The sequence below is a fragment of the Pagrus pagrus genome (genome assembly GCF_965226575.1).
Source record: "Pagrus pagrus genome assembly, chromosome: 10".
Lineage (NCBI taxonomy): Eukaryota > Metazoa > Chordata > Actinopteri > Spariformes > Sparidae > Pagrus > Pagrus pagrus.
Genome location: NC_140194.1, coordinates 24,663,542 through 24,689,428, shown reverse-complemented (window position 1 = coordinate 24,689,428; position 25,887 = coordinate 24,663,542). Strand labels below are relative to the sequence as shown.

Sequence of the window (25,887 nt, the reverse complement as noted above, 5' to 3'; positions counted from 1 at the left end):
TCTAGTTTGTCCCTCTGTACTTACCGTAGTCAGTCCAGAGAATACAGGAAGTCATATCACGAAGCGGACGGGGGAAAAAAAGTTTGTGGCTTTGTAGTGCATAAAATGTCGCAAAAGTCAGCTTGAAAACATAACCAATAACATTTTCATTTCATAAACATCATTTTTTAAGCAGTAGCAACTTTTATTTTTACACTGCTAGCTAGTTATGTAGTCGGGTCGTCAGTTATATTTTTATTTTGAAAGTCCTCACCGGAAGTCTCATGTTTACGCTTGGCTTACCCGTTTGACAGCGGGTAAAGTGCGTATTTGTTTGCCAGTGTTGTGTTACAAACAGTGTCCTGCCTCTAAGAACACCGGACAATGACCTCCGACGGTGGAATTAAGATACCGAGCCGTCTGCCACTTCTGCTGTCACATGAAGGGGTGCTCCTGCCGGGCTCCACCGTCAGGTTCAGCGTGGACTCTCCGCGGAACATGCACCTGGTCAGCCAGCGGCTGCTGAGGGGGACTTCGCTGAAAAGCACAATCATAGGAGTGATTCCCAACACCAGAGACCCAGAGCACGACACCGACGACCTCCCCACGTTGCATAAGTAATAACATTTTGTCATATAGCTGGGTATTGTAGAGTTGAGTCATGTCCTGATGGTATTGATGTTGTTTTGGAGGCGAGACATTAGGACATGCTGTACAGGACCTCCAGCCTGGGGGTGGGGGCCCCTCAAGCAGGTCACCAAACAAACCCAAGGGGTCACAAGATGGAAACAGGATAAAGAGGAAGATAGAACGACACAAAAGTATTTTAATTTATCAGAATTTTCTCAAATGTGTGCCATTGTCTTGTGAAAACAGAATACTTTGACCTTTCCACGCCCTGATACATTAAGTTAAAGCCACTCATAAGGCTAAAAGCAAGCATTTGACTACTATCAGCTAGATTGTAGACATGGGATAAATAGATGGATTGCCATTTGATATGAATAGCTGTAACTGTATCTGTTGATGTGTTCATGATCGCACTGCTGAGGAAAGTTACATCCCCTTTCATGCAGTCATGCAATCCTAAAAAACAGCCTTGTACTTGTACTCCAGACATAATGCACAGATCAACACTCAATTCAAATGCCATGCAATTTTAGCAGTTTAGGTTTTGTTACCACGTTTCATGGGCATGGACAGTACGTATCACAAATCAAATTTCTTTGTGTCTTTATTATGCCTCTAAAAGGATTGCCAGCTACACAAGTATTTGGTGAAGTTGGTACTTTTATGCACTGATCATTGTTTTTGACGAAAGTTGCAGTGTGTGATTTGCTCTAGAAAAGTCTACAGCAGTCAAATACAATCAGCCAAAGCACGGAGAGATGGACTTTAACCTTTCACCAGCAGTCTAACAGCTAGTCTGGTTATTATGTAGCTATTGTTTGTCTCTCTAGAGGCAAAAAAATGCTGGAAAAATATGGAATTCCTTAGTGACAAAGATGGTTGATGATGTTGGGTTATTCACATTCATTAAACAGGGCATTGCATGTTAAGGCACTCAACTTGGTATGTTAGCACTGCTAAGGATAAAAGGATCCTCGATGTGGGGGAGAATTTATAAATGAAAAGAAAGAAAGATGGTATTTGAATGTCCCTTGTGTTGTTGTGGTAAGCCACAGTAACACGACATGGTTGTGAGGGGACAAGGGGGATTCAGTCCTGATTATCCAGTCAGCTTTTTCCCTTGAGTGTCTTGACTTAGAGCCACAGCACCTTCAGAAGGCATCTCAATCAACCATGATCCACACACAGACACACACACACACACACACACACACACACACACACACACACACTGTAGTCATCTCCTCTGTGGTGGCTGGTACTTAGCCTCACTAAAAATCCAGAAATTCATGTCCACACCAATGCAAGCACATAATCAGTAACATATTTTATGTATTTGTGTGTGTGTGTTGGAGGGGGATTGGGTCTTAGGCAATATCACCAGAAGTTACAGATCTGTGTTTTGAGCAGGGAAGACGTTTTTCGAGCTGTCACACTAAAAGACTTTCTGATAGTGGAGACCTCTCACCTAACAAGTGTTTTGACAGGTTTTATTTAAACATTCAGGCCCCCACTTTGAATGTTTTCACAAAGTGTAAGCACCATCATACATCATGATATATATAATCAGACCAGGGGACTATCCTGGAAGTCTTTTGCTTCATTGTTGATTCATAAGCATTGAATGCTGCGGGAAGACAGCAGAGATGTTGAAGCTACCGAGCTGCTATCTTCCTCACAGCCGCATGCTGTTGTTACACTGTTACCTACACTGAGTTGTTTGATACAAATAATCGTGAGGTCCCAACAGGATCAGAGGAGTGAAAATTGAATCTTTACAATCTTGAAACAACCAGGGAGGGTGGATTATTGTTCAGTGTAAGATAGTGTTGCTATGAAGCGTCTGACTCCTCCACTGGTTTGTCTGTGCTCACCCACCTTCTCTGGCTCACTCTCACCTTTTCTCCATCTGTGTCTGTAGAATTGGTACAGCAGGGATAGCGGTGCAGGTGGTGGGCAGCAACTGGCCAAAGCCTCACTACAGCCTCCTCATCACTGGATTGTGCCGCTTTAGTGTGTCAAGTCTGCTGAAGGAGCGACCCTTTGTCCTGGCGGAGGTAAAACTTATTTAATATCAGGCAATAGTTTGTTTAAGATTAATAACCACATTATTCTGAGAGTTCTTGTAAACAAGCAAAAGCTATGTGTTCAGTGATGATGTTGTTAGGTATGTCCTACGTCTCTGACATGTTGAAATCCAAAATGATGCAGTAAACTCACTATTAATGCGTATTTTTTTCAAGGATAATGCTAAATTGTGAATATTTCCATGTCAAAACTCAAACTCATAAAACATATTTAAATCAGCTGGATCCAGATTTGTTCGGATTTGCATCAACTTGTACTCACTTGTAGACACCAGCCACCTAAATAAACCCAATTTTTTTTTTCATCAAGTTCTATTGCATTATTCCCTGAGGAATTTATGATATACAGTCTTGCAATGTTAAAGAAAGTGTTAAAAAATTCCTGCATCCATCCGGTTATTTGGATCTGCACCCAAAGTTAATGTGGCCTATTCTCGTCTGAGACCCACCTAAGTTTTGTGAAAGACTGTTCAGTAGCTTTTGTGTAATCCTGCTGACAAACCAATCTCAGTCATCATGACATGCTACTTTCGCTGCAGTCCCCAAAGAGCTGATTAAGTTAACCTTCTGCTAAATGTTATCGAAATAACCCAACACGGTATGGTGTCATAAGAGAGCTGCTGTGAGCAGACTGTCGTAGTTAGGAAAAGTTTCATCGATGCAAGGGCCAGGAATCGCGTAATCGTTACTGGCAAACCTCAGTGTGAACTGAATGGGAGATGAGCACGATAAGCACGTGCACTTAAACTGTCTACTTTATCCATCTGTCATCTATGTCTGTATATTATGTATTCCACAGAAAATCATCTGTAGATATCAAAAGGACTCAAGCCTAAAACCAGACAAACATAAAAGAAAGCCCTTATATGTATAATGGACTATGTCTCCTAGTGTTTGAAGCTGTACTGACATTTAACATTATTGATATATCTTATGATAACCTCAACCTTTTAACACTGCAATTTTTCAAAAAACACAAACTTTATTGGCAACCTACTCAATTTCCTATGGACCCAGTCAAATGATGGTCAGTGTGTTACTCACCAGAATACACTGAGTTTACCTTTGACCCCTAACACATGTGTCGAATGCATTTTCCACCTCATTAAAGCAGGTACAAAATGTGCATTTCTGCTGTCAACTGTCAATAAGCAGATTAGTGTGAAGCCAGCTGCGAGAATGCGTATCATGTCACCCCCTTGCTTGAGTGTGCGTCCTCATGTGAGTGCACGATACAAACAAAATCATTCATAAAAACATTGCTACATTGCACTTCCTGGGGTCAAAAACTCCACAGGGTACCTTTTAATCTCCTGATATTGTTACATCTAGTGAAACATTGTCAAAGTAGGGGGACTCTTTACTAATAGCTCCTTTTTTTATAGCCAATATAGGACTTAAAGCACCTGCACATCAGTATTTCAGAAATACGAATGCTTAAATGAGTGTGACTGCAGTATGTGTCTCTTTAATTACAAAACAATTGTCAGGTGGAGCAGCTGGATAAGCTGGAGCAGTACACGACTCCAGCAACTGAAGGTGCTACAGCCGAAGGCGGAGAGCTGGGGGAACTGTCCAAGAAGTTTTACCAGGCTGCTGTACAGGTGTGTGTGTGTGTGTGTGTGTGTGTGTGTGTGTGTGTGTGTGTGAGTGTGTGTGACTAGAGAAAGAAGAGGTAGTTGAAAATAAACTAGAAAAAATATCCGCTTGATTATGTTAAAGGATTCGGCATAACCAAGTGTAACAGAAAAATTTGATCCTTGTCACTCATACATGGAATTCAGTTCAAGGGTTTTAAAAATTTCCCAATAAACCAGTTGCAGTGGTTTCTGCAGGTCTGAGACCCTTTTCCAGATTAGTTCCTTCAACCCATACGTCAGTCTTAAGTCCTTCTCAGTTCCCATGGAGTTCATGTAATGGTCCTAGAGTTGAAAATGGACAGGTTTTATTCCACAGAGAACTTACAGCAATATGCCATTGATTATAGAAATGTGATAAATAAGGTTTCATGTTTAGCTTTTGCTGTTCAGTTTATTTTCCCATTGTCTTTTAGTTTTTGCCATTTCTTCAACTTTGACATCACTGAACACATAAAAATAATAAATTGATGATATCAGAGGAGCTACTAACATTTAAGGGTATGTCCAGCTTGTTAAAATGTATCAGTACATAACCAGAAGTTAGTTTTAACCCTGCTGTTTGTGAAGTTGTTCCTCTCACCTCTTCACTGCAAAACAAAAAATCTTGAAAGGGTCATCTGATCAGTCCCTGACGTGATGACATGCTCCTTTGAATAATTAGCACGTAGAGGAAGAGGTCAGTCCCTGTTGTTGGCTGAGCTGAGTCTGATCAATCCTGAAGGCATCTCATCTTCAAGCATCACATTCCTCCAACATGCATCTGAATTTCAGCATAAATTCATCTGTTTCCTCTTACTCCCAGTTACATGCCTCACCTTTAATCCAAGTCCTGATGCACCCTGTTCATACAGTGTTTTCATTCCTTCCCTTCATTCTTTTTATTTATCTTTGCTTGTTATCTGTACCAGATCGGTGAATTCCTAGTCATAATCCTATGAATGCATTTGTAGTATGTATATCTGTACTGTGTGTTTACAAAAATCAAGGATGTCAGGCACACAGATTTCCCTCAGGATGAATAATGTTCTTTCTCATCTTATCTTGGTGGTAAGAACACCTGCAGGTTGCAGTTGTGCCACACTTGTGGGAGTTGGTAAAGCTATAACTCAAAGTATGTACAATTAATCAAAAGTCAACGGAAGGCTTCTGTCTATGCATTCACAATTTATGACCAAGTGATTTTATGAGTGAACTCACAGTTCTCAAAATAACAAGAAGCAGGCACGATTTGTATGCTGTGATTGATTACACAGTTGTGCCACTTCATCTTATCTCCACTGTGTGTCTGTGTGTGTGTGTAGTTGTTAGGCATGTTGGACATGTCCGTTCCCGTGGTGGCTAAATTCAGGCGTCTATTGGACAGTCTGCCCAGGGAAACTCTACCTGATGTGGTGGCCTCCATGATCCGCACCTCAAACAAGGAGAAACTGCAGGTGAAGTTTTTTAGAGTTGTTGAATGTGATTACAGCATCTTACAAATGAATCAGACGATATTTATCAGTCCTGGTGAAAAGAGTTGCAATTAATGTTTTCTCTAATCAAGTGTCTGTGTGTCCGTGTGTGCTGTGAAGGTCCTGGATGCGGTGAGCTTGGAGGAACGCTTTAAGAAGGCTCTGCCCATGTTGACCAAACAGATAGAGGGGCTGAAACTGCTGCAGAAAACCAGGAAAATAAATCCCGACAATGAGAAGAGGGTTAACAAACATTTTTATTTCTCCTTTCTCTTTTTTTAATAGTTGTGTTTCCATTAACATATATATTTTTTAAGTATTGCGTTAGAAAATGTTGATGGAAACAGCATAATTTGAGAAAACAAAAAAGTTTTACTCTCGCTAGAAGAGTAAACATTACAAACACCTTGTCAAATAAGTTCTGATGTAGCAAACTTTTAACTGACATGGCTGATCAGCTGTGTCTGCTGTCGCCATGTTGCCAGATATTCCAATAAGATTCCAATTCCCAGATTAATTCCCACATTACCGTATAGATCGCCAAGGCGACTGGTTCTGTTTCTTCTTCTTCTTTTTTGAGGGTTTTTGGCAGTTGGCAAACTTATTAACCTCTTCTTCTTCTACTCTGTTTATTACAGAAATGCGTAACTTCAAATTCTCCTGACAATAACATGGAAAAACATTTAATGTCTATATTTGCCTGTTCACGTCTCCACTTCTTCATCTATTTAGGTGTTATCAGTGCGTAAAGGTGGAGTGTTCCCGGGCCGGCAGTTCAATCTTGATGGGGAAGATGAAGAAGAAGATGGCGATGACACTGTAGCCTTGGAGAAGAAGGTCCACGGGGCCAACATGCCTGACGCTGCGCTCAGAGTTTGCCTCAAAGAGCTCAAGAGGTGAATTTTCACCCTGATTAAACCTTCAGCTCCTCTTTTAGATAATGTTGTATAAACCTTAACCAGTCATTTCTGTTCACTCTGTAACAGCTGAAGTTTAAAACATAGGGTTTATTGGTTAAATTTTTACTTTTGACTACACAGTGTAAAAAATATATATATAAGTTTGGTGAAACAATGGCACATCAGATCACAGCAATTTAATTAAAAAAAAAAGGAATCTACCATTTTAAAGCTATTTGGAACCTTTGATCCTTTTAAAGGTGCACTATGTAAGAATTGGCCACCTGTCGAATCAAACTCAAAACACATAGGGGCCAGCATATCACTGGAGTGGCTGCTAATTGCTGCTTACTGTAGCTGCCGTTAGCTAGTTAGCTCAGTTATCTGTGCAGCTAGTGGTCTGGATTTTGATTTTCAGCATTTTCACTTGGGAGAAGTGATGGTGCCAGTACAGGAGGTTGGGACCGCTGGGCTAACTAGTTAGCATGCTAGATTTCTTCACATAGATGCATTATGTCACCAGTGTTATTTCATATTTCATATTTAGCTGGATATCGTACCTTTAAATCATTTCACAGATTTGTTTTTGTTCTTGAAGACATGGCCCTCCTTCTTCTGTGTTAAATCAGGATGAGTCTTGGTTCACACTCAGACCAGTGTTGGCTTTTTGTTTAATTCATCTGTTTTTAGATTGAAGAAGATGCCTCAGTCCATGCCTGAGTATGCCCTGACAAGAAACTACCTGGACCTGATGGTAGAATTACCATGGAGCAAAAGCACCAAAGGTAAATCAAGAGTCCAGGTCCACACACACACACACACACACACACACACACACACACACACACACACACACACACACACACACACACACACACACACACACACACACACACACACACACACACACACACACACACACAGGTGTCAGATACCTCAGATACAGCACGAGATCTCTAATATCGCTTTTCCACCAAAATTAGCAGTCTACACAGGTTTTTTAAACGTGGGTCAACTCGCTTAAAATGTGATTTTTATCTGACGTGTTACGTTGTATGTTACTCTCACGGTGGATAAATACCTCTGAGCGTCACAACCCCCGTGAAATGACTCGTTTCACGATCAGAATTTGAGACATTCGGTCCAATAACATTTGGAAAGTCTATAAGAGCCGCACGATAAAATCATTTTATCCCCATTCAGGTTAGCTGGCCGCTAAAAACTGGAAGTTAGCCGATTAAATTGGCGATTCAGGTATTTTCACAGCCGGGACGTGCCTTTTTTGGCTTTAAAACACCACTGAGCAGCTTTTATATGAATGAACAGGGCTCTGTGTCCTGTAATAAAACATCCTTAATAGATTGCATCATCAAATTCCTTCCTTAAGGGGTCATCACTTCGCACAGAGGAATTTAGTGTGTTCACCCGGGTCTTACATTTCGATCAAAGCCGAGCCGAGGTGAAAAAACCTGTGTCTACTCGAGTCAATTGAGCTGGGTGTAAATGCCAAGTTTACACATTCCCATTGCAGACAGAAGCCTGATCTTAGTGGGTTTAAATGGGATTTTTGACAGGTGGAAAAGGGGTCAAATACTCCTCAGCTTTGCTCCATGGTCAGGCAGTTACAACTGTTGTTAGTGAAAAAAGCAGCACGATAGCTTTGGCATCGTTGGAAGCCATGTTTTTTCACTTTTATTAGAGCTAAGCTGAAGGAGTCTCCCTGCCCAGTGTTTAAGCAATGCTTAACATGTGTTGAGTGTAAGATTGTGGTGATAACTGTGTTTAGTATTTGAGCATAACCAATCTCATATTTATTTGCTTTGAAGCGCTTTGCTGGAGTTGAAGTAAACAGTTGACATCAAAACAAGGTTTTCACATACAAGGACTTTGCCCCAGTCTTTTGATGCTTAAGGGTAAATATAGTGGAGGGAATAAATAACATAAAAAGCAAGTACCTCAAGTCAGTCAAGAAAAATTAATAAAAAGATCTGGGGGATAAGAGTCCGGGTCCCAGCTGAAGGAGCATGGAGAACATATGGTGAACATAGGGGAGCATTTAGCTATAGAGCCAGATATTTTACTCATCAGTTAGAGGAGAGCAAAAGGACAAGTGGAAATTAGACTAACGTTGCTCTAAAACCTCTGGGTGACTAAAGAGGAAGTTTGACATAACAACACTAATGATAATAATAATAATATAACAAACTTTGCCACTGCTTTGTTTTGTTTTGTCTCTGCTGCTGACCCCAGGCTGTGACGAAAACAAATAAGCTCAGATCAGTGGAGACTTCAAAACATGAGGACAGGGTTGATTAAGTTGCAGGGTCAGTAAGTCTGTGCTGCAAAGAAATCTGAAGTACTTCTTCACTGAACAATTTCAAAGGACTGTCTGTCCTTGATAGATCCATATTTGCCAAACCACCCAAGGAAACTTGTGTTCTACTGTCCCCGCTTCCTCCTCTCTTTCTCACATTACAGCAGTCATTCTGTCTCTGTAGCTTTCATCACTGTCTTAGCCTTTACTAACTTTTATGTTTTCTTTTGTTTTTTGAATCCATCCATCTCATCCATGATCCCCCACACACGCTCTTCAGACTGCCTGGACATTCGAGCTGCTCGGACTCTATTGGACAACGATCACTATGCCATGGACAAGCTAAAGAGACGCGTGCTGGAGTACCTGGCTGTTAGACAGCTGAAGACTTCACTGAAGGTACTTTCAGTTCATTAAAGGAAAAGTTGACTCAAAAATGAAAACTCAGTCATTATCAACTCACTTCTGCTGATGAAAAGAAGGGTTAAGTTTTGTAGTCCACAAAACATTTCTGGAGCTTCACAGCAAAACAGCGTTGCAGGATTCCCCTAAACAACAGAAGCAGATGGGGCATTTTAAAAAATAAAACTTAAAGTCAATAAAAAACTGAAATAAACTAAACACATACCCAAATTAATTAATTAATTAGTTATTTATATCCTCGACATCCACTGGTGGGATTCAAGCTAATGCTTTACTTTGCACAGTTTTCTACTCTGACACAAGGATGAACGGATTAGACATTGGAGGTCAGAAGTCAAAGGTCACAACAACTTCCTGCCACATAAATTGATATCTCTAGAATGCCTCAGGGATTTTCAGCAAATTTGGCACAAACCCACTGTTGGACTCAAGAATGGACTGATTAGATTTTAGAGGCCAAAGGTCAATGGTCACTGGAACCTCATGTTTTCTGAACATGACATCTCAAAATGCCTGAAGGGAATTTTTTTATTATTAAGTGATGCAATCCAGGGACGCCGTTTAGCTCTGTTGGTAGAGCAGGCTTCCCATGTACAGAGGCTTTGTCCTCGCTGCAGCGACGGGTTCGAGTCCCGGCCTGGGGCTCTTTACTGCAAGTCATTCCCCCTCTTTCTCTCATCCTGTTTCCTGTCTACCTTGAGCCTGTTCTATCAATAAAGTCATATAAAGACCATCAAAAAAAATAAAGAAATAAAAAGTGATGCAACCCAAGATAAGTGAGAGAGGAAAGACACAAAGTGTGACATTAAATAAAATTGGAGGCAGTAAGACGAGACAAAACTAGACAATTAAAAGAACGAGCAAAAACAAATGGGTACATTATATATATATATATATATATATATATATATATAATTTATATATATATATAAATTATATATATAATATATAAATTAAAAAATAATACAAAATTTCACGCGACTTTCCATCGGTAAACTTATCAAATATATAAAGAAAATAGGTTATTTGTTGTACAACCCCTGTTCTAAAATAAGTTGGGTAAATCTCTAATCCTCTTTGAGATATGTACACAACTGAGAACAGTACAAAAATAGTATTTACCTCACCTCAACAAGTTGAGACAGGATCAACAAAAGACTGGGAAAGATGTGAAATGCTCCAAAAACACCTGTTTGGAACCTGTTTCACAGGGTAATTGGTAGCAGGTGAGAGTATCATGATTGGGTAAGGAAAGGGCAACCTCAAAAGGCTCAGTCGTTCACAAGCAAGGATGAGGCGAGATTCTCCACTTAGTTAAACACGTGACTGTATAAAGGATATTACTACAGGGGCTCAGTAACACTTTATACAACCTTTGTCTATAAACATAGTTAGTTTTCTAATTACTAGATGTTTCTCTTAAAGCAGGGTTGTAGAAAACGAGTCAATTGTTTAAAAAAATTAACAAGGATTTCTGTATTTATCTGTCAATTTCATGGTGATGCTGTGTCTGTAGGGCCCCATTCTCTGCTTTGTGGGGCCTCCAGGGGTCGGCAAGACCAGCGTGGGTCGCTCCATAGCCAGGACTCTGGGCAGAGAGTTTCACCGCATCGCTTTGGGAGGCGTCTGTGACCAGTCTGACATCCGAGGACACAGGTATGCTCATAAGATAACAACTCTACTGGAGGTCTCTGACAGCAGATGTTTTACCACCACAGTATAAATAGATATAGATATACAGAGTTCTCTGGGGCAGAGGGCATAGTTTCCTTCCATGCTACTGGACCACACGGGGAGAGGCGAGCGCAATGATGCTCGAGATGTCTCAAAGATATGAGAAGAATATATGGTGATTCATCTAAAGCAGCTAGTCCAGTCTAGTTTTAGGACATGGATAATTCAGACGTTGGCTAAAACAATGTGACATGGCAGTTAATTATTTAATGGTGGAGCTTACAGTGGCTCTGTGGGCGCTCTCTGCTGCTGAGTGAGCCCCCGTGAGTTAAGTATCTGGATTGCATTTTAAACATAGTTATTTTTTATTCAGTCCAACAGTTCAACACAATGGAAAATCCGGTCGATATATTGCAGCGTTACTGGAAATCCAGCTGCATGTCATTTGAAAAACTGATGATTAGAGCACAGATGTGCATGGTGAGATCCTGAAGATGAAAGGCAGCAGAGCTTCTACCCTGAGGTGAAGATATTAATGCAATCTGACAGCATATCAGACATGGCGCTTCCCCTGACAAGTAAACCACATTGTCAAATTACAAACATGAGAGGTAAATAGGTCGGGGAACTTTATGTCAATTTAGCCAGCAATCAATCAATCAGTCACCTATGACTTAACCTTGATATTAGCTTTTTCTCTCATGTCATACATCAAGTAAAGTTTACTGCAGCAAAAACAACAGAAGTTGATAATGAACTACAGTGTATTGATTGACTCAGAGCCAGTAAAATAATCATTGGTTCAGCGGTTCAGTGAACCTTTCATCTGTCTGTTAACAACCTCCATCGGGAATCTAATCTGTCTCAAGACACACAAATGCAGACGCTCCATTGTGTGTGTTCCCGTCGATAGGTTTTGCTTGACAGGCCATGTATCAGCGATTATGCCTCTGTGAGAGTCTGTGCAGAGAGGTGAACAGGGCAGCAGAGTTCATCTCAGGTTGCAGATTCTAATCCGGGTAGTTTAAAGGCAGATGAAGCAGAGTTGAGACAGCTTCTATCAGCCAGATGAGAAACATGTGTCCGGCATACCAACAGCAGGAGAGCGAGTGATAAAGATGAGTGTTCTTTAACGGTTGATTAAACAATTTGTTCAACTTCAGAAAAGAATTGTCTGAGAAATAGACCCCTCCAGTGGTTTCTTATTAAAATGTGTGTGGTTTGTGTTTACTCTTTTTATTCTTTTGTTTGAAGCCAGACCACTTGACATTGAAACTTGCTTTCATTAGGTAATTTTTAACAGAGAACATTGCTGGGCTCTTAATTTTTCCAAGATTTGTTTTTGTTGTGTTGTAATGCAATGCATACTTTTACAAAAAGTAGATGACATATTGTTATATGTATGTTTCTTCACTTTACTACTGTCATCAGTAGAATAAAGTTCTGTTTCAGTTTCACATCAATACAGTACGTCCTCTGCTCATTTCTCCAGGCGCACATATGTAGGCAGCATGCCCGGCCGCATCATCAACGGTTTGAAGACAGTAGGTGTCAATAATCCTGTCTTCCTCCTGGACGAGGTGGACAAACTTGGGAAGAGCCTGCAAGGAGACCCTGCAGCTGCACTGCTAGAGGTCAGCGCTCTCATTCAGATTACTTAGTAGAAGTGTCAGATGTCATCATTCAGCGTAACCTTTACATGCTCGAAGCCTAACCTTAAGCTTTGCGGCAACTGCTAGTAGGCATTTATTGTACTTACTCACTAATTCTTCTTTTAATGGTTTTTTTCTCTCAACACTGCCACTGCAACGGTCTCTAAATGCTCTTTTAGGTCCTGGACCCAGAACAGAATCACAGCTTCACAGATCATTACCTCAACGTGGCCTTCGACCTCTCTCAAGTGCTCTTCATCGCCACTGCAAACACCACAGCGACCATTCCCCCGGCCCTGCTGGACAGGATGGAGGTGCTGCAGGTACCAGGTGGGTGAGAGTCACTCTCAGGAACCATCTGCACAGTTTTATTTAATCTTAAGACAAACTCTCACTCAGGTGATGTCACTGAATCTGTATGATTATATTCAGGGAACAGATGAAACAGCAACTCCATGTCCAGCTTTATCTGTAGCATTGAATTAGTTTTTATAATACAGACAACACCTGTGCCATCACCCCAGCCTGTTATCTTCTAAAACATGTTTAAAGATAAGACACTGTTGTCGTTAACATACATTACCTGAAGTATATCCAGATAACACTGCACTAAAGCTGTTCAGGAATGTTGCAGAGACATAGACAAATGAACTGTAGATGATAGCCTGTGTTATTACTAACAACCAAGGAAAGATAATTCAAAAGGATCAAGGACACATTTCTATGTAATTGCTAGCTGGATTGTTTTTATTACACTGTTTTACACACTGAAACATGCAGGGCTTCATTTGTGCTGGATGCTGCCAGAACAGCATTCAGGACCTCCCACATTAATACCAGCACCCATGTGATTGGATGCAGCGCCTCCTTTTTAGCAATCAAAGTCTGTAAATACATTTTGCATAATGTATTCTGTCATACTGTAATTTCCCGTTGAAGTCACTTGTAACTCGCCCGTTTGCCAATTTAATGCGGATTCAATCTAATTTATAAAAGAGACAGAGAGCAGTGAGGTCACGCAGAGCCTGTGCTGGCATGTGGTTGAATGGTTTTTGGTGTTTAAATGTTTTTTTTAATGTAATTACTGTAAGCCCCACAAGCAAGTGGGCGTTTGTGCTCTGAGCTGGTGAAATGAATACAGTTAATTTAAGGGGTGCGTGTGTAGGTGCTGCACTGTCCACAGTACTGACACAGAGGATTGGAGATTGATTGATAGACTGACAGACAAACCAGACACACCACCGGGGTTGGGTTTCCTAGCCTGCTGCTTTTCTTGTTTATAAATAGAACCTTCTGCCTTTATTTTTAGGGCACATTAAATGCATCAGAGTCTGTATACAGGCGTTGGGTTACACTACAGCATATTTGATAAAGGTTGTTCGAAGCTTTTCATGGCTCCAGAGAGAGCTGTGTGAAAACTGATTAGAGTGTTGTCTCTTGAGTCAGCTTTGGTTTCAGCTAAAGGCTTCATGTCTGGAGGTGTGGAGTTAGAAACAAATGAGCAAACCAAACATCTGCAGCTTGCTCTTCATCTCAGCTTGAGGCTAGCGCCTTGAGGCTACATTGGCTGACACAACAGCATAACAAGCCCAAATATCCGACCAAACTGTCGGCACTAAAGTTGTTTTGCAGGTAATGTGGGTGCCAGGTTTTGGCAAGAAATAAAAAAAGATGAATGTTGGCTGTACTTGGGGTACTGGGAGAGGACGGTCCACTTAAAGGACTCCTTTTAACTGTGGCAAGGTAGATTAATTTTATTCAATTGGAAACAGACACAACCTGTTATGTTACATGTTATGCAGCACCTTAGAACTAGAAAAGCTCAGATTCGCATCACAAAGCTCTGCTGACAAATTCTATAACACTTGGCAACCCTTTATTGATTATGTAGAGGCTACACGAAAAAATATCCTCCCAACTCTCTGCTACAATACGTAGGTTAAGTGAGATGTCAGTTATGACCACATAAAGCAGCCTTGTACCTCGATTAACATCTATACTGTATATCGTCCCTGTTTTAATACTATTTTGTATTATATATACTCGGTCTGTATTGTTTGACAACTTAAGTACCAATAAACAGACATAACACAAAGAAATACAAAAGACGTTTTCTCTGTTTCTGCCCCCTCAATTTTAATCTTTTTTTATAACTGTCAGCAGCGAGTATGACGATGTTATAGGTGTGCAATGATAAATCTGTGTGTGTTTCAGGTTACACGCAGGAGGAGAGGGTGGAGATAGCTCACCGTCACCTGATCCCAAACCAGCTGGAGCAGCATGGATTAACACCTCAGCAGTTGCATATACCACAGGAGACCACGCAGGATATAATCAGCAGGTCCACACAGACACATGCATAACAAACATAATGGAAAAACAAAACTAGCTTGACATGACCTCGACTTAATTATAGAGCAGCAGGACCACATTTTAAGTGCAGCTCTTATCTTTACTGATTTTATTTTCTGGATGAATAAATGAAATGTGGATCTCATTGGCAAGGATGCCACTCCCTGTCCATCAGCTGAGCTGAAATAGTGTTCAGGAAGACGAATAAATACCTGCACCTCAAGTGGTCTTCATCGTAAAGGTGAGGGTGTAAACACACCATATTTATAGATGAACAGTGATGACATCATCACATCATCTGTGTATTGGCTAATTGACAATATACATGTGAGAACAATACACCCAATAATGTAGATGATGGACGCATGTAAACACCACTTTTGCATTAAAAATACTGGAAATATATACGAATGAACGGAGACTTTTTAAAGGGAATTTGTAGTAAAATAAACACTTGTCATGTCACGTTGCACAGGTCTTCTTCTGCTACAGTAAACACGGTATGCTGCTGAGCTCATATATTGTTCTGATGCAACGACAGAAGGAAGTCGTTCATTGTATTCAACTGACTTCCCCAGATTGATTCGGACATTGTTGGATGTTCACTGAAGAGCTTCAACATTTAGTCCTGTGAAGAGCAGATCCACTGTGTGATATGTGGAGCGGAGCGCTCAGCCAGCTGGCAGCTCACGTCTGAGGCTAACGTGGGATTCCACTTCTGGTTGTCAGAGTGTATCATTTAGTTGTCAGGTGGTTTAGTGGCTATTTGTCTTGAAAATTGACCAGTACTCCTTTTGCAGGGTTACAAATTACAGAGAACATCTTTCAGCCAGATGGATGAGGGCAGCCTCCAGAGTTCATTGCCAATGGGGAATTTCTACTTTCCTTTCTCTAAGTTAATTTGTTTATTTATGATTCAGATTCTCAGGGTTTTCTCCTCTCGCAGGCCAAACCAAGATAAAGGGTCATTGCAACAAAAGCTACATGCTTGTGAAACCTCATCTCCACCTAATTGTATTCATCTGTTGTGTGTTTGCTGTTTTAGGTACACCCGAGAAGCAGGTGTGCGCTCCCTAGAGAGGAAGATCGGGGCGATCTGTCGAGCTGTGGCTGTGAAGGTCGCTGAAGGTCACAGAGTCACCAAAACTGAAAGTTTGATCCCTGACAGCCCAACAGAGCAAGGAGGTAAGACCCTGAGCTCTCTGTCTTTGCCTCTGTGTGTTGATTGGACTGATTGGAGTGGGAGGAGATATAATCCTTGCCTGCACTGCAGTAACACATAAATGCCTCTACTTACATGTGTACATACTAATATAAATTAAAGTTTATGGAAATAATCATAACAACAATGAAATTATGCTCTTATTGTGGCACCGTTTTACACCTCCTCAGTGGAGCAGAAGGTTCAGTGGATGTTTAAGTCACATGCTCTGTGTACATAATTTATTCACTAAGCCTGTTTCTATTGCACTTTATCACATAGGGCGCTCTTGCAATATCTGGAGGGGTTTTTTTTTGGTTTAATTTTGAATGTGACCACTCAGGTGTTTTTATGTACAAATTTAAAATGCAGATAATAAAAGGTAACTTTTCGGGCAAGATATCCACCAAGCTCGACTTCACAGAGATAAACACGCATGACATTACAGGCCTAATGGCCTAATCTGATTAATCAGCTGCTGTAGTTGCTTGTGACGGTCAGAGACTTGACGTACAAACATCTGTTTGCTGTGCATATCCATATTTTCCCAAGCAGATGTACTAGGATGCATTTAGATTAGAAATCAGGAATACGTACTCGTAAGTATCAACTTCCGACTTGCAATGGATTGCAGCATCATTGCACCTATTTCACCATCACTAATTAAGCAGATCATCTGCCCTAACATTACAAAACACACACAAAATCCCTAATTCATGTAACCCCACTGAAAAATGAATAGATTAAATGAAGCAGCAGACAGAAATGAAAGGCGGCCTTTTCACAATAAGTTAGAACACCCACACTGATGCTTAGTAGACCTTTAAATTAGGTCACTAAGCTTCATGTACCAATAGGCCTTCCCTATGTTTAATGTTCTGTCATGTCACATCAGGCAAAGCACAGGTGTAATTACTTATTTTTCATCCCGGCTCACTGTCATGTCTTACCTCCAGTTTCCACTGGGCTCTCCGCTCTGCCCCACAGAGAATACGCGCTGAGTCTGATCTTTGCAGAAGCACACAGCAGATCGAGCCAGACACGAAGTCAGACAATGGAACAGCATTGTGCATCTGGTCAGTTTGTTTTAAAATATAACACCAGGTGCCAACCGGGGCTCTACAGCCCAACAGTCTGAAATACTTACAATAAAAACACTTAAAACAGACAAGTATTGAAATGTAACTACGTAGCCTTCTCAACAACAGTAGAAACACAAAAAAGACAAGGAGAAATGATGAAATAAACACAATCTGGGCAACTACATCCAGCAGGCATGACGCTCCGCTTCTGAAACATTCCCAGTGGAAGACAGAACAAAACAGCAGCACACATGCCAGGAAATGGAGACGTGCCCAGTGAAATCAAGAGGTCACTGGGACATTTGAATAGAACAGAGCCATTGTTAATGTTTCCAAAATGTACTGATTGGGTTTCCAAACAGATAACAGTAGTATAACGAGTTTCAAAGCTTTAAGTCATTACAAGACCGAAGATCAGAGAACGAAAAGAAGAACACACATGCACTTGTGCATATGTATAATTTCAACATATAATTTTAATAAATGAGGGAGGGATATTGAAAATGGTCTGTCAGTCTGGGATGGTAGCAAAGGTTAGTTTATCAGCATATGCAAAAAAACTGTACTTACTATCTTCTCAATGTACATCAAATTTTTTCCATATGAAGAACTTCTTTTGGGATTAATAAAGTTCTATCTTATCTGATCGGACGAACAAAGTAACCATGTAATGTAACATAACTCTAAGCTAAGAGTGATAGGTAGGCGGAGCGGAAGATTTTTACTTGACAAGAATAAGGGGGCAGCAAGAGAGTTACAGATGCTATAAACTTTCTCATATGATTTGATATTGCAGGTGTGAGGGTGACTCTGAATAAGGCAGTGATTTCTGGTGGTTTGACGGAGATAATTTGTAAGATTGTATTGGATATTTCCAACCAAACGTTATGCAGAAAGGGGCATGTCCTAAACACATGGATGTAGGTAAAGATTGTTGCTGATAACGCCGACATCCTCGTACATTCTTGACGGTTCAGCCTGAGTTATGTGATAGTGGTGTTGAACCTCACAGTGTAGACACCTGTGCCTAGCAGAGGTCGAAGAGGAGTGAACCCGTCGCAAGCACCCATCACATACATCATCTTCAATTTCAAAATGTATATCATCCTCTTACAGCCTTTTGATGGCATGCAGCGATATAGGATTTTACGAGGTGGATGAGACTATAAAACAGACATTATGTCGTTCCTAGTCGGTAGTGAGGTCATGGAGGGGTCGGCGCTAGCAGCTGGTAACGCTGCTATGAACCTGCATATACCTATAAAAAAAAAATGAAACCACAAGCAAGTCAAGTGAATTCTCCCACATATATCCCGTTTTATTGTGCGGAGCATTGATTTGATTCGTCCACAGTTGGGAAGGTTAGGATAGTTGGCATCTATTTATGGCAGGGAATCTGGGTCAGTGGAGGGCTTCGGTGCGGCCTCCTCACAATGGATCTGCCTTCAGTTGAGCAGAAGACACGGCTCGCTCACAAGTGCAACTAGTGTGCTAAACTCGTGATCAGGAAAATTAACAGGGTAAAACAAAGAAACAAGTATCTACAAATAAATAGTGCTTGTAATTTGATTTTGGTCAATCATAACCTCACAGAGCGACGAGGAAACACATCTTACATGGTGACGAGGAGACCAGCAGCCACTGTAAACAGTCTGTGCTTCTCCTGCTGTGAGGAGTCAAGTGTTAGAGCCGTTTATACAATTGAGAAAAAGTTGGAAATAATTTGTATTTTGCTGTTTGATTTGCCAAGGATTAGCAGGTCCAACTGCAGCATGCTTAATATAGATCCTTTTCACTGCAGACATGCAGGAAAAGCACAGGTGGAATTTAAACCCTTTAATGACGGCTGTATTCCATTTTGGCGAACCAGTCCCAGGGCTCTGGTTTTGTGTATGCTCACTCACTGGCATTGTTTACTGTGACACTTAATTGAATAGTGCCATCGTTAATGTCATTGGTCACTTTTCCTGCTTTGACAAGTCAAAATGTCTGCAGTGAATCGGGTCTGTCAGAACCAATTAATGCTGCGTCGGAAAAATGTCCCACTTCTTACTAGGTCAGGAAAAAGACTCCTGCACGCTGTCCACTTCACTTGCAATTCAGTTTAATTACAACAACGTTTCGGTAACCTTCATCAGGTTATCTTACAAGACAATGGGGGAGGCTGTCTTAAGTAGGCTCACCAACAAATCTACACCACTGAATGAAAACCATTTGTTTTTAAAAAACACAACAGTGAATCAATGCTGAATGTTCACAATAGAAACAGTGTAACAGCATGAGTGTAATACAAAAGTAGGTTAGATCTAGGCTATGAAGAAGCTGATTACGCGAAATTATAACTTAGAGACAACCATATGATGAAGAATTCAAGTAGTTTTTTGGACTAAAAAGGGTTTGCAATACAACAGAAGATGTAATGGAGAAAGCTGAAGACATGAAAGCGAGATTTGTCCAGCTTGGGTATCCTATCGACTGGATTAAAGGGGCTTATGAGACTGCACTAAACAAACCCGCTCTGATTTGTTGAAGAAAAAGGAAACAAAAGGGAAAAGTTTCTCTGAGACCTGTATCACCTCCTATTCTCCTCAATCATATGTCATTAAATCGTTTTTTAAAAAACACTGGCATATTTTAATATCTGATCCCAAACTAGCCAAAACTTTTAGAGAGATGCCCCTTTTTGTTTACAAACGGGGAAAAAACTTAATAGACCTGTTGGTTCATGCCAATTTTGCACGCCAAAAACCCACACAGCCGATACAACAGAGGCTATCAAGCCCTTTACCCAACGGTACCTACCGGTGTGGGAGCTGCGCACAGTGCAACAGCACCTATAAAACCTATACATAGAAATGACTACAATTATCCCTTTGCTGTACACTTAAATGGTGAAAAACATGACATTTCCACCTCACAGTTTTGTGGCATTGAAAAGGTTAGTCTGCCACCTAGAGGGGGTGATCTTGTTTTTAAAGAACCTTGAGGCTTATTGGATCTTCACCTTACAGACCTTGTTTCCCCGGGCTCTAAACAATGAACTACTGCTTAATGTGATGTCATGAGTTTGGCTGTTCTGTTACCTTTGAGTTATTCTCAGTGAGTATTTTTACAGACGTAGCCATTGTTTATATTGTGTGTATATATATATATATTCCTTCACTATATGGTTGTCTCATGTTAGATTCTGTCTTACTTTGTTTGAAGCCTAGATTTATATATACATGTGCACAGCATGCCATTCCTCCTGTGCTTATCATACTTGTGGAGTGTGTTTTAAGTATTTTCAGTAGATGTTTGAAAAGAACAATATGGTCTGTGGAGTTTAAATGCTCCGTGGGTGGGCCTCTTTAGGAATAAGACGGAGCCATACTAACAGCATGTACATCCCCCATGATAAAAGGCTGAATAGGTTGTCTGTACAAACCACAAAAATCACGTATTGTATTCATCATCTTGATTATTCCTGAGTGAGTCATTTGTCCAGACAGACAAATGCGTCCCAACTGTGACATAAAGTCTCTGTTTAATATGAGTGATAAACAGTGATGTTATTTTATTTTGCTGGATGTCTGAAGTATCCTTCCAACTCCAACATGATGTCATCCAGTAGCTGTGTAATGAGCTGGATAATGCGCAGCAGCTGCTCTTTATTACAAAATAAACCCTGTCAAGTTCTGTGTCAGCATGTTTGGTGGAGACGAGCCCGTTCTACATTACTCATTTGGTAATGACATTAGGAAGTCATACCCGCAGTATTAATTTGTCTGCAGGATTCCCAGTGGATTCAAATGCGTCCCCGCTGGCTCGACTTCAAAATCCCTCCAGACTCGCTTGAAATGATCAGACATGTTGACTGAAATCAGGATGAATTCAGTCGGTCGGACTTCAGGAAAGAGAGAAAGTAGTGAAGGGGACAAGAGAGACAGGAAGTCGGGCGCTGTTTTGTGCTGCTTTGTAGAGAGCTCTCTGTGTTGCCAGGTAACTGATGTCACCGCACGCAGCAGAAACACTGATGTGTGTATGTGTGTATGTGTGTGTGTGTGAGCTTGCAAATGATGTGTGTTCCTGTGCATGTATTTTGCATTTTTCCAAGGGGATGGTGTTTGTTTGATGACTGTCCACTACGTGTAGTTTCACTGTTTGATGTGTATGTGTGTGTGTGTGGGGGGGGATTTTGTACATCTATGCATAATGTCGAGTGTGTGTGCACGTGTGAATTTCCAGTCTCACTTGCAGCTGTCACCTGCTCTTCTTTCTCTCTCTGAGGCCTTTCTTCCACAGTTTTGTCTCTGTAAACAGAAGAGTAAGACGTGTGGCTGTTCCCTGCAGTGTGCCTACGTACACTTTAAAGACTTTAAAACTGATGTACAAGAGAAGCGTGTTTCCGTTAGTCTTGTATTTTAGTACCTGAACCCCTCACCTCAAATGTGAAACAAATACGTTTTGAGCAGATGTCATGTTTTTATGTATGGTCGGACATCCAGCAGTACTTCTCAATAGGATTCAATTTGTTTCATGTGTGCTCAGACAAGGCGGCGCCTCCAGAGATGCCAATAGTGATTGACCACATCGCCCTGAAAGACATCCTGGGACCTCCGCTGTTTGAAATGGAGGTAAGCAGAAGCATCTGCGGAGAATCGGCAGTGTTCATAATCCACACTTACAGAAACATGTGCAGAATTTGTCCTCCAAGCGCTTTTCTTTTTTTTTCACGACTGTCTGAACTTTGCAGTCCGCTCCCACAACTCATGAATATAAAGGCATCCTGTGGAGATGTCTCGCAGCTCCACCACAGCTGCTGCTCAAGAAGTCAGAATCATTGAAAACATAATGCGGCATCAACTCGGGGTGTCAATATAATGTGAAACAGTATACAGTTAGTCTTCCCCCAGGTGTTTTCTCTTTGTTTCTTCAACTTCTTTGTTCTCCTCCCCCTACACTTTTTTCCCACTCCTCTCCCTCCCTCCTTCACTCGGAGGGTCACATCAACCTTGTGTTTCACATTCATTCCTGAATTTTGCAAACGCTCCTTGAAGTTCTGATGATGATTCCATCAAATGCAGCTTCACAGATGTGTGTGTGTGTGTGTGTGTGTGTGTGTGTGTGTGTGTGTGTGTGTGTGTGTGTGTGTGTGTGTCTGTGTGTGTGTGTGTGTGTGTCTGTGTGTGTGTCTGTGTCTGTGTGTCTGTGTGTGTGTTGGAAGGTGTCTGAGCGGCTCACCCTGCCCGGCGTGGCTCTGGGCCTGGCCTGGACTCCCCTCGGTGGGGAGATCATGTTTGTGGAGGCGAGTCGTATGGAGGGAGATGGTCAGCTCACTCTGACCGGACAGCTGGGAGACGTTATGAAAGAATCGGCACATCTGGCTATCAGCTGGCTCAGAACGAACGCTAAAACCTACCAGCTCGCCAACAGTGAGTTCTCACAGGTCTAACGCACATACTGTACATGGCTTTACAGGATGATGATATTGTGGAATAGGCTTGTAAACCTGCATTTACACTCTTCGTTTGCATGTGTTTGAACAGTGGTGGGGGGTCCAGATCCACTAGAAGGGACAGACATCCACCTCCACTTCCCTGCTGGAGCTGTCACCAAGGATGGCCCCTCTGCAGGTGTTACCATAGTAACCTGCCTAGCCTCGCTGTTTAGCGGCCGATTGGTCAGATCAGACGTTGCCATGACAGGAGAGATCACGCTAAGGGGGCTGGTGCTGCCGGTGAGATTTCATCACATCAGACGCATAATAAGATGTCGAATCCGTCCACAGTTTTAACAAACTGGATTGGTCTGTCCTTCCCAGGTGGGCGGGATCAAGGACAAGATCCTCGCGGCTCACAGGGCCGGAGTGAAGCGCGTCATCCTCCCCAAACGCAACGAGAAGGACCTCGAGGAGCTTCCGGCCAACGTTCACGTCGACCTCGACTTTGTACTCGCCGGAAACCTGGACGAGGTGCTGAACGCCGCCTTCGATGGAGGATTTCCAGGGACAGCCAGCACACACACACACCCACAGCTGACCAGCAAACTGTAACACGCTGATGAGAATACACACACACACGCACACACACAGACAATTTGAATTGAAGAAAGCGAACAAAGGGAGAGGGTCAGCTTGGACACGGTCGATGGAGTTTTCCCTGATATTCCAGGAAATACCAGCCAGTGTGCTCAGCTCTGAAAAGTCATTGAATTGATCTTTAACCATGTTTGAAGCTTCTTTGCGGTTCAGATTGTCATTTTCAAAGCATTGTTTTCCTATTGAAGAGATCATTTGAAGTAAATGAAGCTATAATTCAGAGTTGGGCCCTGTAGGAGAATTCCGTTTTCATGGACAGCGCACAACAACTCCATTATTTGAATTAATATTGGTTCCGCACAGCCAACATTGATTTGTCATGGAAGTATTTTTTGAGGTTCAACTTCAGTTTTTCTAGACTGGCTGCCGTTTTCTTGGATATTTACATCAAGTAAATAGTTTTAGCCAAGTCAAGTGGACATGAGTTTATTGATGCCACACTAACAAATTAATGAGCACTTATTGATTGATGCTGAGATGGTTTGTGTGATGACGGGAGCGGATGAGACGTGTCCACATGGTCTGGATACCTGCAGCCTGTTTGAATGATTGTGTTTAATCACACGTGTTTTACTTGTAAATGCAGATTTTGAAATGTATGAGCTGTGCAAATTTTAAACAGCTAACAAAAAGGACTACAGTTAATTTGATGACACAGTATGTATCAGATACCATACTGAGCACCTGCCTGCATGAGGTGTGGAAAAATTATATCTGCAGATATTATTATGACAGAATTTTGATCCAAAATGTCTTTTTTCTGGCAGAATGAGTTATCTCCATTTAATGTCTGGAATCTCGTGCTTCTGGCGTTGTCAAACTAGTCATAAATATAACTGTAGCCTAAACATAAATAAATTACAATTCTGTTAAAATTAGTTTAAAATTAATTTTTCAAGTCTTTAATTTTCCCTTTCTTTGGTCTTGCCATATATTTTATCTTTTATTTACTCCCTAGTTTGGCCGAGCAGCATCTTCCCCAGACTTCTTTCCAAGAGACGAGCACTTTAAGATGTTATGAAAATAGAAGCACAGTGTCTGTGACTTCTGTGTAGCATTAGTAAGCTAACTAAGCTTGCCGGCTGAAATGCTTAAAGGATGAGTTAACCAAAAAAAAATTAATTCATTATCTGTTGCCCCGATGCTGATGGAAAGTACGGTGAAGTTTCGTAACATTTCTGGAGCTTCACAGCGAATAAGGTGTTGCAGCATTCTCCTAAACAGCTGAAGTAGATGGGGACTTGTTTTAAAATGTTTAAAAAACACCCCAAAAAACATTAAATGGCTCTCTCTTTCTTTCAGAGTAATCCAGGTCTCCTGGAAGCCCTGAGAGCCCAAACTGATTGAAAAATATGTTATTTACACCCTTTTTAGCACTGAAATCTTCTCTGTAGCTGTTATGCTAAAACTGCTAGTGCACAGCCCGTCTGAAGTGGGAGTTCAAGCTCAACCACACGTTGAGGGTGTAAATAACGTCTTTTGAAATCAACTTGGGATCTCAGGGCTTCCTTGGATCCACTTGGATTATGCCAGACAGGCTGTATGGAGCAATTTTATGGTTTTTTGTTTGTTTGTTTTTTTACGTTTTAAAACAAGTCCCCAGCTACTTCAGTTGTTCAGGAGAATGCTGTTTTGCTGCTACATTCTACATCAACATTATGATGCACGTTAGCCTACATCAACATCCCTTTTCTAGTTGAAAAGGCTGGTGCCCAGTGAGTGTAGCCACTAGTGTTTTCGGTCGTGCTAGCTAGCCAAACATTCCTTTAATAGAAAATAAATGAAAGCATCAAATAGTTTAAAAAGTTTAAGCTACACTGAATGGAGATACAGGAAAATTGGTTTGTTTGAGGGTTAAAGGTGCAATATGTATGAATTGGCCACCTGTCAAACTCATACTCAAAACAAAAAGAGGGCAGCATATCACCAGAGTAATGCAAACTGCTGCTAGCTCTAGCTGTTGTTATCTAGTTAGCTCAGTTAGCGGTGCAGTTAGCGGGTTGGACTGGGAGCTCAGGGACCAGGAGATTGTTGTGAGCGTTCTACTCCACTAGCTGGTTAGCATGCTAACTTCAGTAGATTCCTCTGCAACACAATACAAAGACATGTTAATCTCAAAAATAACACTACATATTGCACCTTTAAAGGGAAAAGGTAAAGCTTTATATCTCTTTTGACTGTCCATTTCAATTATTGGACTAACAGTCTTATTGGTCGATGCATTAAGTTATAGTTTTGACTCTACACCAGGTTTATGATATCCATCTTAAAGCAGTATGACAGATGGATGTGTAGATATCTGTAGTGCTAATGACTTTTCAATACAACTCTTAATTGCATACTAGAACCAAGATGCACTTATGTCTGACAAAATAACTGTAAGAAATGTTTGAATTAAAGATGTTTCAAGAAATGTTGGGAAAG

General features: G+C 41.2%; 1 protein-coding gene across 1 annotated transcript; it reads left to right on the top strand.

The window, feature by feature from the left end:
• The first annotated feature begins 272 nt into the window (after positions 1-272).
• On the top strand, positions 273-25,880 carry lonp2 (lon peptidase 2, peroxisomal). The gene is made up of 17 exons (XM_084363892.1): positions 273-596; positions 2,531-2,666; positions 4,187-4,300; positions 5,638-5,769; positions 5,908-6,030; positions 6,520-6,683; positions 7,377-7,471; positions 9,281-9,399; positions 10,940-11,079; positions 12,590-12,731; positions 12,929-13,079; positions 14,964-15,090; positions 16,147-16,286; positions 21,915-22,000; positions 22,591-22,798; positions 22,913-23,103; positions 23,188-25,880. The coding sequence occupies exons 1-17, from the start codon at positions 364-366 to the stop codon at positions 23,416-23,418; spliced, it is 2,532 nt and encodes an 843-aa protein (XP_084220018.1). The 5' UTR covers positions 273-363; the 3' UTR covers positions 23,419-25,880.
• Positions 25,881-25,887: the final 7 nt, after the last annotated feature.